This window comes from Sus scrofa, chromosome 17 (genome assembly GCF_000003025.6).
Source record: "Sus scrofa isolate TJ Tabasco breed Duroc chromosome 17, Sscrofa11.1, whole genome shotgun sequence".
Classification (NCBI taxonomy): Eukaryota; Metazoa; Chordata; class Mammalia; order Artiodactyla; family Suidae; genus Sus; species Sus scrofa.
The window spans coordinates 12,042,317-12,057,291 of record NC_010459.5 but is presented as its reverse complement, the minus strand read 5'-3'; the positions used below and the strand labels follow the sequence as shown (position 1 = coordinate 12,057,291).

Here is a 14,975-nt window from a genome sequence, read left to right as displayed (position 1 = left end):
TCCTGCAGCCTGCAGAACGGAGACCACAGACACAGAGAGTTAGACAATATGGGATGACTGAGGAGTATGTTCCAGACAAAGGAACAAGATAAAGCTGCAGAGGAGCAACTAAGTGATGTGCAGACCCACAATCTTCCTGAAAAAGAATTTAATAATATAGTAAATATGATCCAAGATCTTGGGAAAAGAGCACAGGCACAGACTGAGAAGATAGAAGAAATGTTTAACAAAGAGCAAAAAGATTTTACGAACAAACAAAATAGAGGTGAACAATAACTGAAATGAAAAATAGGAATGAATCAATAGCAGAATAAATGAGGCAGAAGAAGCGATAAGTGAGCTGGAAGACAGGTTAGTGGAAAACACTGCTGCAGAACAGAATAGAGCAAGGATGAAAAGAAATGAGGACAGTCTAAGAGACCTCTGGGACAAGTAAATACACCAGCATTTGCACTGTAGGGGTCCCACAAGGAGAAGTGAGAGAGAAAGGGCCTGAGAAAATATTTGAAGAGAAAAGAGTCCAAACTTCCTAATCTGGGAGAGGAAATGGCCACCCAAGTCTAGGAAGCACCAAGTCCCAGGCAGGATTAACCCAAGGAGGAACACACCAAGACTTGTAATCAAACTGACAAAATTTGAAGACAAAGAGGAAAATATTAAAAGCAACAAGTTGGAGTTCCTGTCGTGGCTCGGTGGTTAACAAATCCAACTAGGAGCCATGAGGTTGCAGGTTCGATCCCTGGCCTTGCTCAGTGGTTAAGGATCCAGCATTGTCATGAGCTGTGGTGTAGGTTGCAGACGTGGCTCAGATCCCGTGTTGCTGTGGCTCTGGTGTAGGCCGGTGGCTACAGCTCTGATTTGAACCCTAGCCTGGGAACCTCCATGTGCTCCTTGGGAGCGGCCCAAGAAATGGCAAAAAGACAAAAAAAAAAAAAAAAAAAGCAACAAGTAACATAAAAAGGAAACCCCGTAAGTTATCCACTGATTTTTTCAGCAGGAACTCACAGGCCAGAAAGGAGTGGCATGATATATTTCAAGTGGTGAAAAGGAAAATCCCACAATCAAGAATACCCAGCAAGGCTCTTGTTCAGATTCAATGGAGAAATCCAAAGCTTTCTAGACAAGCAAAAGCTAAATGAATTCAACACCATGGAACCAGCTTTACAACAACACATGCCAAAGGAACTTCTTTAGGTGGAAAAGAAAAGGCCACAACCAGGAACATGAAAATTGAGAATGGGAAAGCTCACCAGGAAAGGCAAACATATGGTAAAGGTAGGAAATCATCCACGCACGAATATCAAAACCAGTAATTGTGAGAGGAGGAGGGTACAAATGTAGGATATTGGAGATGCATTTGAAATTAAGTGACCAGCAACTTAAAACAATCTCACATATATATAGACTGCTACATCAATACCTCATGGTAACCACAAATCAAAAATCTAGAATAGATATGCACATAAAGAGGAAAAGCAATCCAAACACAACACTAAGTTATCACAGAGGAGAACAAAAGAGGGAGAGAAGAAAAAAGACTTAAAAAAACAAATCTATAACAACTAACAAAATGGCAATAAGAACATACACACATATCAATAGTTATATTAAATGTAAAGAATAAATGCTCCAACCAAAAGACAGACTGGCCAGATGGATACAAAAATCAAGACCCATATAGATGCTTTTTACAAGAGACCCACGTCAGTTCTAGGGATACATACAAACTGAAAATGAGGGGATGGAAGAAGATCCCTTGCAAATGGAGATCAGAAGAAAGCTAGAGTGTCATTACTCCTATCGTATTACAAAAGAGAAAGAGGAACACAACATAATGGTCAAGGGGTCAATCCAAGAGGAAGATAAAACGATTGTACATATATATGCACCCAACACAGGATCACTACACTATATAAGGCAAATATTAACAGATATAAAAAGAAATTGATAATAACACAGCTAATTCAATGAGGGAAGAGTGGGTTTATCCTCGAAGTGCTACTGTTACAGTAATGAAAAAGATATCTCCTTCATGCTGTGCAAAAATCCTTCAAATTTTAAGATTTAAATATGAAAATGAAACTTTTAAACTTTTAAAAGACGGGAGTTCCCATTATTGGAACAGCGATGGCAATGAATTTGGCGATGTCTCTGGAGTGCTGGAATCAGGCTTGATCCCCAGCCCAGCACAGTGAGTTAAGGATTCAGCATTGCCACAGCTGCAGCATAGGTCACAACTGTAGCTCAGATCTGATCCCTGGCCTGGGAACTCTATATGCCACAGAGCAGCCTAAAAAGGGAAAAAACAAAAACAAAAACAAACTTTAGAAGACAGTACAGAAGGAAATCTGTGTGCCTTCTAGTTAGAGAAGGATTTAGGCTACAAAGAGCATGTAACATAAAAGATACTTTCACTGAGGTACGTGGAATGACTGGCCAGTGGGGACCTGCTGTGTACCACAGCGAACTCTGTCCAGTGTTCTTTGATGGTCTGTGTGGGAATAGAATCTGAAAGAGAATGGATGTGTGTCCATGTATAACTGAATCACTTTGTTGTACAACAGAAGTTATCACATTATAAATTAACTATACTGCAATAAAACTTTAAAAATTGAAAAAAAAGATTAGTGAATTTGTTCATGCCAAAATAAACATTTTAATGAAAGATATTATGATCAAAGCAAAAAGAGAAGCCATAGACTACAAGAAAATTGTTAGGCACATATATACCCAACAAAAACTTAGTATCTAGGAGTTCCCATCATGGCGCAGCAGAAACGAATCCGGCTAGGAACCATAAGGTTGCCAGTTCCATCCCTGGCCTCGCTCAGTGGGTTAAGGATCTGGCATTGCTGTGAGTAGTGGTGTAGGTCGCAGATGTGGCTCGGATCTGGCATTGCTGTGGCTATGGCATAAGGCCAGCAGCAACAGCTCTGATTAGACCCCTAGCCTGGGAACCTCTTTATGCCATGGGTGTGGCCCTAAAAAAGGACAAAAAACAAAAAACAAACAAAAAAAACCTTAGTATCTAGAATTTTGAAACAGCTCCTTAAAACCAGTAAAAAATAATCAAGCTCCCCAACCCCCAACAGAAAAATAAGCAAAAATGTGAACAACAGAGTCCCAGAAGCAGAAATCCCAAATGGCCAGAAACTATTTGGGGAGATTCTCCACCGATTGGTAATGCAAGAAATTCAGATTAAAACAACAGCTACCATTTCACATCAGGATGCAGAGAGTAAGGGGTGGCCACGTGGACTGTCAGGATGTGAAGACACATGTTCCTACGTGCTTCTGGATGGTGTATAAATTCATGTGGTTGCACAGTAATCAAGACAGTGTGGTACTGGTACCAAACAGACATACAGACCAATGGAACAGAACAGAGAATCCAGAAATGAACCCAGACATCTACGGTCAATTAATCTTCGACAAAGGAGGCATGGGGGAAAGACAGTCTTTTCAACAGGTGGTGCTGGGAAAACTGGACAGCTGCATGTAAATTGCTGAAACTGGAACATACATACCCTCACACCATGCACAAAAATAAACTTAAAATGGCTTAAAGACTTAAGATACCACATAGATAAAACATTCTCTGACATCAATTGTACAAATGTTTTCTTAGGTCAGACTCCCAAGGCAACAGAAATAAAATAAAAGTAAACCATTGGGACCTAATCAAGCTGACAAGCTTTTGCACAGCACAGGAAACTAGAAAAAGAAAAACAAAAAGACAACCTACAGATTGGGAGAAAATAGTTTCAAAGGATGCAACTGACAAAGGCTTAATCTCTAAAATATGCAAACTATTTATACAACTCCAACAATCCAATTGAAAATCCAGCAAAACCCCAACAATCCAATTGAAAAATGGACAAAAGACCTGAATAGACATTTCTCCAAAGAAGATAAAGAGATGGCCAATAGGCACATGAAAAAATGTTCGTCACTAATTATTAAAGAAATGCAAATCAAAACTACTATGAGGTACCACCTCACACCAGTCAGAATGGCCATCATTAACAAGTCCACAAATAGCAAATGCTGGAGAGGGTGTAGAGAAAAGGGAACCCTCCTGCACTGTTGGTGGGAATGCAAACTGATACAACCACTATGGAAAACAGTATGGAGGTACCTCGGAAAAGTAAATATAGAATTACCACATGACCCAGCAATCCCACTCTTGGGGCATATATCCAGACAGAAATTTCCTTGAAAAAGATACATGTACCGTATGTTCATTGCAGTCCTGTTCACAATAGCCAAGACATGGAAATAACCTAAGTGTCCATCGACAGATGAATGGATTAAAAAGGTGTGGTACAGGAATTCCCATCATGGTCATGGTGCAGTGGAAATGAATCTGAGTAGGAACCATGAGGTTGTGGGTTTGATCCCTGGGCTTGCTCGGTGGGTTAAGGATCTGGCGTTGCTGTGAGCTGTGGTGTAGGTTGCAGATGCAGCTTGGATCTGGCTTTGGCTGTGGCTGTGGTATAGACCAGAGGCTACAGCTCCAATTCTACCCCTAGCCTAGGAACCTACATATGCCATGTGTGACCCCAAAAAGACAAAAGGACAAAAGAAAAAGAAGATGTGGTACATATACACAATGGAATACTACTCAGCCATTAAAAAGAACAAAAAAATAATGCCATTTGCAGCATTGATGGAACGAGACTCTCATCCTAAATGAAGTAATTCAGAAAAAGACAAATATCATGATATCACTTATATCTGGAATTTAATATATGGCACAAATGAACCTTTCCACAGAAAAGAAACTCATGGACTTGGAGAACATACTTGCAGTTTGCCAAGGGGAAGGGGGAGGGAGTGGGATGGACTGGGAGTCTGGGGTTAATAGATGCAAACTATTGCATTTGTAGCAGATAAGCAATGAGATCCTGCTGTACAGCACAGGGAACTGTATCTAGTCACTTATGATGGAACATGATGGAGGATATTGTGAGAAAAAGAATGTGTGTGTGTGTATATATGACTGGGTCACTTTGCTGTACAGTAGAAATTGACGGGGTACTGTAAACCAACTATAATGGAAAAAATAAAAATCATTAAAAATAAATAAATTCATGTGGTTGCTTTGGAGACCATGTTAACAGTACCAAGTCAAACATCTCTTTACTGGTTATGTACCTCTTCCACATATAGAAGTCAGTGATTTCCAAACTTGGGCCCTCACCTACTGGGTCATGAATTTCAACTAGAAATTTTCTTTTTTAATGATACACTGTAGCAGTGTTATTAAAATAAGTGAGTGTATCTCCAGTAAAAACGATGGGTTTTATTTTATGAAACTTTTGTTTTAAATAGTTGACCTCTGAACAACGTGGGGCTTAACTTAGGAGTTCAGACCCCTACCTCCCCTTGCTCCAGTAGTACTGTTCTCTCAACCTCAATAATGGGAACTGATGGTCTCAGCAGGTTAAGAACCTGACTAGGATCCATGAGGATGTAGGCTCGATCCTTAGTCTCACTCATTGGGTTAAGGATCCGGTGTTGCTGTGACTGTGGCATAGGCTGGCAGCTGTAGCTCTGATTTGATCCCCTAATCTGGGAACTTCCATATGCCATGGCTTCGGCCCTTAAAAAAAAAACAAAAAACTGGAACTGATGGGTGACCCACCCCAGGGCAGGAAGCTGAAACAGTTTGAAGAGAATCAGGGCTCAAACCTGAGTTATTTTGGTTCCACATATTGTATTCTATACTTTAACACAAACTCTTTCACATTTAGTTCATTTAAAGATCTTTAAAAATTCAGCTAGTATATATATTGAGGAAAAACCTATGTATAAGTGGACCTGTGCAGTTCAAACCTGGGTTGTTCAAGGGTCACCTGTATCAACGTCTCTGTATACACAGGGTCCTCATGTTAAAAAGTGTATTTATTTCTTGCTACTTCTTGCCCTTGGGGTAGAGAAGGATTTAGGATATAAAGAGCAGAGACCATAAAGGATAGGGTTAAGGTCTTAGTTTGGAAAGCAACCACTGCTCAAAGTTTTTTCCATAAGTGCACAAGAAAAAAATGTTATATGTATCTAATGTTATTCTTATATATTAGTGTTATAAGAATATGTATTTCAGCATTGTTTATAATAATAGAAATCTCAGTGTTCACCATAAAAGAGTGGATAAATCAGTAGTGGTCTATGTAGCCTCAGTTACATTGAAAACCAGTGAACTGGAGCTGCCTGTCTCAGTACCAGAAACAGTCTGCAAAAGGATACATTTGCTATGACACTGTTTATGTAGTAGACGGAAAATGTGCAAAACATTTCTCTGTGATGTGTATGAACACAGATCCCTGTTTTAAAAGTGTGTGGGAGTTCCCATTGTAGCTTAGCAGAAATGAGCCCAACTAATATCCATGAAGATGCAGGTTCAATCCCTGGCCTCCCTCAGTGGGTTAAGGATCCTGCGTCGCCGTAAGCTGTGTTGTAGGTCACAGACGCAGCTCGGATCTGGCATTGCTGTGTCTGTGCCACAGGCCAGCGGCTACAGCTCCGATTCGACCCCTAGCCTAGGAACCTCTATATGCCATAGGTGCGGCCCTAAAAAACAAAAAAAAAACAAAACAAAAAGAAAAAGCGTGTGGTATTTATAGCAGTAATGGACATTTATTCAGAATAGTTACCTCTGGAGGGGGAGAGGAGAATAGGATCAGAAAAGGTTCACAAGCGGTGAACTGAACGTGTGATGCTTTGTATTAAAATCTTTAAAAGCTAGAGCAAATGTCAGCATTTCATAAAGCCGAGGGGCGAGCATGCTGGTGTTTGTAATATTCTCTATCGTTTTCTAAATATTTCAGATTTTCATAATAAGTATTTAAGCAACATTAGGAAAGGAGATTGAGAAATGAAATCTAGAGACGATTCAAAAACCAGTTTCACCTTCACTAAATATGATTGTAGTTTAACTGTATTTGAGATTGTGTGATTGTTGCTTATCTTTTTTTTCCTTGAAGGAAAGCACCTTAAACCTTTGCTTTTCAAAGCTGTTTTCTTTGCTGCTAACAAGCATTCCATGGACTTCTCTTAGGTTCAGACCTGAAGCTTCTGCCCTGTACCAGCAAGGCTATCCTGCCCTACTGTCTGCACTTAATGTTAGCCTGTTTTAAGGTAAGCTTTCAGATAGTTAGCATGACAGAAACTTAATTCCGAAGATTGTTCTGATGAGCGGAAATGACTGAACTGAGAGCCTTGAGCACAAATGTTAGTATGCTTTCCTTGGAAAGCGCAGGTTGGAGTAGCGAGGAGGGCTGAGCATCAGGCTCAGAGTTAACAAATATTTGTTAAACGTCCACCGCGCGCTAGGCAGAGATGAGTAGGAAATGACCCTGTCCTTGGGGGTTCACAGGTAACAGTGGGGCAGACCTGCTTGCCTGTAGTAGTGCTCAGTGGATGGTAATTAATTAGCAGACAAGTAGACGAGATTAGTTGTGGAAGAAGGGAGCCCGTGTGCTGTTGGGCTCCTAGAGGGATGTGCATTTGTCGTAAAGACGCAGCATCAGGATGAGCACGTCGTGATGCTCTGGCATGAGCAGAGGCCCTCGGAGCTGGGAGAGTAACGGCGTGGAGAGCCTGGCCTGTGGCTGTTTGGAGTGCAGCCCTGGCGTGGACAGGCTTAACTGTCCCCTGGAAGCTTCTGAGCAGGAGATCAGGGAGGGTACTGGGTCTCTACTTTAGGGCAGTAATTCCCAAACCTGACCCTTCATCAGAAGTACCTGGGGCGACAGAAACAACTGACAGTGGTTTTAGGCCTGGCTGCTTGTTTAGAACAAAAAGCACTTTTTTGCTCACTTCACCCTCTGCCTCCTTCCTGTGGTCCTGCCCCCCTCCCCCCATGTTCTCCTCAAACCCTCTCACCCAAGTGGCCTCTTGCCCTCCACCCTCACCTGGACCCTTCTCCGTGTTGTACAGAACCACTCAGCTTCCTCTCTGCCCTTATCCCAACTTTCAAAGCTTCAGGCCTGCTCTGCGAACCCCCACCCCCACAGATGATCATGTGGGGGGCAGGGGAACCGCTTCTCCAGTTAGTGCCTCCCCCCGCCCCAACAGCAGCGACTTTTGCAAAGCAAGCTTGTTTTCTGCTCTTCCCTTCTGCCTCCAGTGATCTTTGTCATGCATCTTCCCTGGGCAGCTTTTTGGGGGAGCGGGGTGATGTCTGCCGTGTTGTAGATCACCCTGTGACTTGCTCTCTCCCATCTGCACAAACTCTTGTCTTGCAGCTGCGGGCGTTCACGGACAGCAGGGACGACATGGCGCTGGGGCATGTCATCGTTCTGCTGCAGCAGGAGTGGCCACGGGGAGAGGCCCTGTTCTTGAAAGCTGTCAGCAAGATTTGCCAACAAGGAAATTTCCAATATGAGAATTTTTTCAATTATGTTACAAGTATCCTTTTTCTTGTTAAAGCGTAAGAAATTTGTTGTTTTTTTTTTTTTTTTTTTTTTAGGATGAATACTTGGTACAAAAATGAATGAACCATTCATTTGGGGAAGATATATTGGTTTCCATGATGTGGGAGGAAAAGAGAAGGAATGGTGATTGAAAATGGGATGGGGCAGTTAGTTGGGCTTGTGAAAGTCATAAAAGATTCAGAGAGGCATCAGGAATGTTGATAGCCCTATTCCATTTTCCACCTCCAGCAGGCACCCCTGCTGCCTGAAGTGAGAGCCTGTGGGTTCTGATAGGCCCAGGGTAGCTGGCTGGGCCACAGCAGGGGCCGTGGGGCATTGGCCGTTCCCCTGGGGACTGCCACAGTTCTGCTGAGTGCCCACTGGAGACACCGCCCAGCCCAGTAATTGCTTTCATGCTGGCATTGGTGTATTTCATCCTGTTTATTAGGGAAAGACCACCTTTGAATCAAAGGTTTGGTGTGTTTTCTAAACTTTTTTTTTTCTTTTTTGGCTGCACCCATGGCATATGGAGCTCCTGAGCCAGGGATCAGATCCAAGCTGCAGGTGCAACCTAAGCTGCAGCTGGGGCAACGCCAGATCCTTAACCTACTGTGCTGCGCCCAGTATCGAACTATCGAACCCAGTGCTCCCAAGACATCACCAATCCTATTGCACCGTAGCAGGAGCTCCCTTATTACATTTTTTTGCATTGCAAGGAATATCATAGCTCTGTCCCGGTGCCCAGAGCAGTATTTTTGAGGAGTATATGCCCCCCCTTCATTTTTCTCTTTTTTTTGTTGTTTTGTTTTGTTTTGGTGTTCAGTGGCTTGATGTGGGATCTCAGTTCCCAGACGAGGGACTGAACCCAGGCCATAGAAGTGAAAGCACCAAGTCCTAAAGACTAGAAGACTAGACCACCAGGGAACTTACCTGACTTTTTTTTTTTTTGGTCCTTTCATTTAGCCTTTATGACCATATAGGATCTGTTTAATCATCAGCTGTATGAAGACTATTTCCATCTCTGGGGTAGCTTGTTGGGTATAGGAATCATTAGGCCTGGACTCAGGCAGAACCAGGCTCCAGCCCTAGCTCTGCAGTTGGTGGTGGGACAGCTGTGGGCAGGTTATTCAGAGGCAGCGAGCCTACGTCCTCCTCCGAGAGAACAGGACCCCTTGCTTTCACCCGTGGTTCCCCTGAATCCATCTCAGATATCGACATGCTGGAGGAATTCGCCTACCTGAGAACTCAGGAAGGTGGGAAGGTTCATCTGGAGTTGCTCCCCAATCAAGGCATGCTGATCAAGTAAGCGCCCTGTCTTGTGCTCCTCCGCGCTGTGGTCGTGTGCTTGAGGGAGTATCTGTGAATGTCTGTAGTTTTCAGGCCTTTCATAGAAAGGAATCCAAACCTGCTCTCTGTTCTTGAGAGTAGATTTGATTCTGGGCACCCCTTTGAAAGACTTTCCTTGACTCCATTTCTGATGAAACATTGTTTCATTTGGGTTGGTTCTGTCACTTTTGATAGTTTTTTCGGGAGGCATAAGTTTCATTCCTGATAGCTCTTCCAAAACTGACTGCCTGATCCTCTGACTCCTGATTAGACTAGATGTACAGTGCTTTTAACTAAGAAAAGCTATGCTTTTTTAATTGAAGTTGTGCTGCATTGGGACAGCCTGCAGGCTTCATTTACAGACTGCGCTTGGACTTCAGTGTCTGCTGAAGCCTTGAGCAAGCGCCCGGCTCTCACCGGTGCCTGCCAGGAGTGAGCAGGGGGGCTTGTTCTGCGCACGCCTCCCACACCAGGGTGAAGTCAGTGACCATTTATGATTTTTAAATAGCTCATGACCCCTGCTTCTGCCCCTCAGTGCTCATTGCAGTCTGGACAATATATCTGTGCTGCGAGCGCTCTGCCTAGTGTGCTGTCATACCTCCTCCTTTGCGTCCTGCACGGTCAGCATGTCTGTAAGTCAGGATCAGTGTCACTGCAAGAGGCCGAACCCCGAGTGAGAAGAAGGTGTTGCTGAGGCCGAAACATTCTCCTTCCCCCCCGCCCCCACTTGTGAAAGGAAGGAGTTTTCAGTTGAAAGCAAAAATCTACATCTCTTTCCATCTTTGGAGAGTCTTAGAAATGTCAGGAGAGGAAATGAGAGGGGTTCCTTCTGGATTCCCACAGCCTCTGTTGGCACGTGGCCAGCACGATGCCCTGTCAGGAAGGTGCTTGTCCTTCATCTTGCAGTTGTTATTAAATATTCTAAACATTTGATGTGAAAACGCAAGACCCTTATACATGAGCTGGCTGAGGCACATGGACCAGACAGATGCCCATCTTCCTGCTCCATTGAAAACTCGGGGGAAATAATTGCATGGTTCAAAATATTCTTCACCGTGTTTGAGAATAAAAACGGTTTTTTGACATGGGCCCCAGGTAAACCCCTTTTGTGTTGTGATTTCTATTCTAGGTTTTGAGGCCGGGTACAAAATACCTTTAAGAGCCTTTTTCTTTAATCCTCATTAACGCTCACCATACGAATTACCATAATGTAAAGACAGCCTCCGTAGCATCACCTCCCTTTCCTTTCCTTAGGGTTAAACCTAAGTGTGACAGTTCTCACACCACTTTGAAAATGTGAGAGGGGATTGTCAGAAAATCAGCAGTTGCATCTCAGCCTTGGTTATACTGAACTTTTCTTTAGCCAGGTTGGGCTGCACGGCGACATGGGTCCACACAGCAACCCTGAGGACGAGGGGTGAGGGGTCACGGCTGTCAGGCACCAGATGGTGTGACTGTGAGGGTTGCTTATGGTGGAGCAAGGACCCAGCCCTCCTTCTAGTCTTTTGTGGCGTAATTGCATGCCCCACCCCCAACCCTGGTCAGTATCACCTTTAATTTCATCTAAGTCCCTGTAAAAGACCACTGACCCCCTTAGGAAGCCCTCCATTCCATCCATTTGGAAACAGATCTGGGGATTGTTACTTGGCAAACTGACAGTGCATCTCAGAGCTCATTGGAAACCTGCGTTTCAGTTACCTGCGTGAAACTACAGCAGGAGAGGTGATATGGGAGCCAGAGGGCCCTTGCTCATGGGGATGGGGTTGGGAGCTTGAGGAAAACTGCCATGTTTCTTTTCCCTTTGGGTCAAAAACACATTCTCTGAAGCCACTGTGGACCTTTTGGAGAAGCCCTCCAGCCAAGGGGCAGAGACTCTATGAGCAGTGATAGCCCAGCCTACCCCCATCCCCCCAGTGAGGCTATGAGTCTGTCCCGGTTGTGGCATCTGGGCTGCAGGTACCACACCAGTGCCAAGGGCACCAGGGCCCAACTGGCAAGAGGGACGAGCTCTGTTACCTACACATGTTGTTCTCAAGTATTTGCTTTTTGGTGGGCTTTTGGGGGCCCCACCTGCAGCATGCAGAAATTCCCAGACCAGGGATCAAATCTAAGCCTCCGCAGTGACAAAGCAGATCTTTAACAGCTAGGCCACAGGGGAACTCCTCTCATGTACTTTGAAATAGAGAAATGTCTGTTCACTGATGCTCACAGGAGCCTGGTAGTGTTAAGACCCACTGAACCGGGAAAGCGAGTCCCGTGTGTGCCCTGAACCGGGAGGCTGGTGTTGTGGTCTAAGGTCATCCCTGGCGGCTCACGTGCATGTCTTTGCCGAGACAGAGTTCTGCAAAGCCAGGGGCCGGACTCTTGTTCCCCACTTGTTCCTTTTCTCAATACTTGACAGTTAAACTCAACCTTTATCAAAAACACTGCCAGCCTCTCTAGTCCTCTTGAAAGGGCCTCTTCAGTTGGGGTCTTCAATCCCATCAAAGATGGTCCTGAAAAGACGCTGGGTTTCTTTCTGGGGTGGACCTAAGCGTGAGAGGAGTGGCGCGCGGAGGGCCGTCTCCCCACGGCCCTCGCATCTCACTGTCCTCCTTCCTGGTGGCCGCTTTTTATACCAGAGCCCAGTGGGCTGAGCGCGAGGACCTGGGGCCGAGAGCCATGGCCGTGACCGGGGCCCGCAGTGCCCAGGCCTGTGGCGGGTGGTTCTCTGTGACCGCTCCCGTCTCGCGCCTTTTCTCTGGAGTGTTGTTTGTAAGTGCAGGCTGAGTCAGTGTGGGTGTTTGAATGCCGCTGTTTGCTGTTTTTTAAAGGCCTTCTAGCCCTCCCATGGGGTTACTGCAGCAGGAATTCTTACCTGTGCTTCAGCCCAGCATGCAGACTGCCGACAGGTACCGAGTGGACACACCTGCTCATAGTGTGCTGTTTGTCGACATGTTTTACCGCCCATGGTTTTCAGCTCTTTGTTCCTCAGTGCTCTTTTTCATGCTTTATTTAATTTTTTAATTTGTTCTACATTCCTTGGCAAACCATCTGGTTGTAATATTGTAACATTTCTTATTTTTTTTCCATAAGTTGCCAGTGTTTTTGTGTTCGATTTAAAAATCATTATGGATCTGGAACCAAGTGAGTTATGTGAAGCTGTGTCAGATTAAGTGCACCGTAGATGAGGCCCTCAGCTGTGATTCTCTTTTGATCGGATGTAAGGCATTTGGTCATAAATATTTAAGGATGCTGAAATTTATTCTAAGTAAATGTTATGCTTAGAGTTTTCGCGTTAGTGACCAGTGCTGAGGTTCTGGTCTAAATGGGTGCTGGCACAGTATTTTCCGGCCACAGATAACTGTTTTCTTCAGACCTTGCGTTTCTGAACTGAAAATATTTGGTAGTCGAAACACCACATTGATGCGCTGTTTTATCCTGGCCTTAAGCCACAAAAGCTAAGTAGTTCTCTTTTTCATCCGAATTTACCAGAGCGCTGAAGGCTCTGATAGAAATACAGTTGAGGTGCACTGCTCTTACACATGGAAACTGCCACTGGGCCGTGACCAGCAGGACACAGCATTGTATTCTGTTTTCACTAGGATGAAGGGGAGCCAGCCAGGCCCCTGGGCTCTGGGTCGGCCAAACGCCAGTGTCTTCGGGTCAGTCGATGGTGGGGTGGGGGGCTCCCATTTTGGCGTGCAGCCCAGGTCCCCCGAGAGCCGCACAAAGGGGCTGCCTCTGTCCCCATGGGGCTCCCTGGCACCATGTCCCCACTGCTGAGCTCCCTGGCCGGACCTGATGAGAATGGTGTTCGGCCCACGTCTGGGCTCTTTCCCTCCGTAGTCCTTTAAGATGCCCTCGGGCATTGTGGGTGTCCCGTCACATCTTTCCTAACAAAGCCTGTGGTTTTTTTTTTTTTTTTCTTCTGTCACACTGCAGCTTTATAACTTCTGTTGTATTCATTTTATACAAAAAGAAACCTCTTAGAGTGGTTTCAACAGTTTTATCTGGTCAGTACCTGAAAATCTCGTACAATTTCTAGTAGTAGAAATTTTAAATCCCTGGGACTGTGTCTGAGGCCAGTTAGGCAGCAGGGGTGGGGAAGGGAGGCGGCTGCCCTTGGTCTGAATCCACCAAGTGCCCGAACGAGGAGGTGAAGCTCCTTTCCTTTGAATTGAAGCCTTTGAGTTTTGCCAGGTTTTTCTTTTCCTTCCTTTGTCTTGACGTCCCCAAGGGTCCTGAGATTTCCTTTGGCATTTCATTCTCTGAAGCTCACCCTCCAGGGTGTGGTCACCACCCCCTCCTGTGCCCAGCTGGCCTCCTCGGGCCCCAGCGTGGGTTCCGGAGGCTCCTCTCCCCACCTGTGCCAGGCTCTTGTCCCAGGACCCCAGCCCCTCCTGCTGGTCCAAGAACAGACGTGAGTCTGGTGGGCTTGGCACTGGAGGAGCTGTCCCGTCCTGGCACTGCGGGGAGAGAGGCACACCTGCGACCCTGGTGCCGGGCACCCATCCCGGGACCACGGCCTCCTCCACACTCAGCTGGCCTGGCGGGACCTGAGTTGTGTGGCTAGTGTGGCCTGGACCCAGTGGGCCCAGAGCAACCAAACTGTGCCTGAGCCACAGAGGTATGTGCAGCACGGTGGCGCTGTAGGATCAGGCGCCACAGGTAGCATCTCCTGGAACAGTTAGATGTTTACAAAGGCCTTTTGTCCAGGGGGAACCATGTCCCTCCAGGGTTAAGTCTTTCTGAGGAGGAAGAGGCAGCGGGGCGTTTGGTCAGGGCCTCTCTGTTTTTAATTTTTCACGTACACTTAGATGTGAGGCAGGCTGTACTCCTGCCCCAGGGTTGCTGGCCCGATCCCCTGATGCCCTGCTCACCATGGCATCGTTTGTCTCCCTGTCACCGCCCAGGCACCACACGGTCACCCGGGGTATCACCAAGGGCGTGAAGGAGGACTTCCGCCTGGCCATGGAGCGCCAGGTGTCGCGCTGTGGGGAGAACTTGATGCTGGTGCTGCACAGGTTCTGCGTCAACGAGAAGATCCTGCTGCTCCAGACTCTGGCCTGAGCGGCCCGCCCTCCCGCCCTTCAGAAGCGGACCGCCTGAGCTTTCACGCCCTGGTTGCTTAGAAGTAGTTCCCCAGAGTCTGAGAAGCCATTTCTATTTTTGTCATGTTTTGTAATTTTTGTAAAACAAAAGTTCCTGTTTTGTAAATAAAATCATCCTAAATTTGGGTTTTGATTTTCA

General features: G+C 45.7%; 1 protein-coding gene across 4 annotated transcripts in view; it reads left to right on the top strand.

Moving 5' to 3' along the window:
• INTS10 (integrator complex subunit 10) overlaps positions 1-14,975 on the top strand; it is a 45,504-nt gene extending 30,529 nt beyond the window's left edge. For 2 of the 4 annotated variants that reach the window (XM_013985010.2, XM_005672659.3), the window contains exons 14-18: positions 7,061-7,140; positions 8,250-8,412; positions 9,626-9,719; positions 12,557-12,634; positions 14,639-14,962. In XM_013985010.2, the coding sequence (XP_013840464.2) occupies positions 7,061-7,140; positions 8,250-8,412; positions 9,626-9,719; positions 12,557-12,634; positions 14,639-14,795 (572 nt within the window). In that variant the 3' untranslated portion in view covers positions 14,796-14,962. Of the gene's footprint in view, positions 1-7,060; positions 7,141-8,249; positions 8,413-9,625; positions 9,720-12,556; positions 12,635-14,638 lie in introns of all 4 variants that reach the window. The other 2 variants (XM_013985011.2, XM_003134201.4) reach the window with 2 other exon arrangements.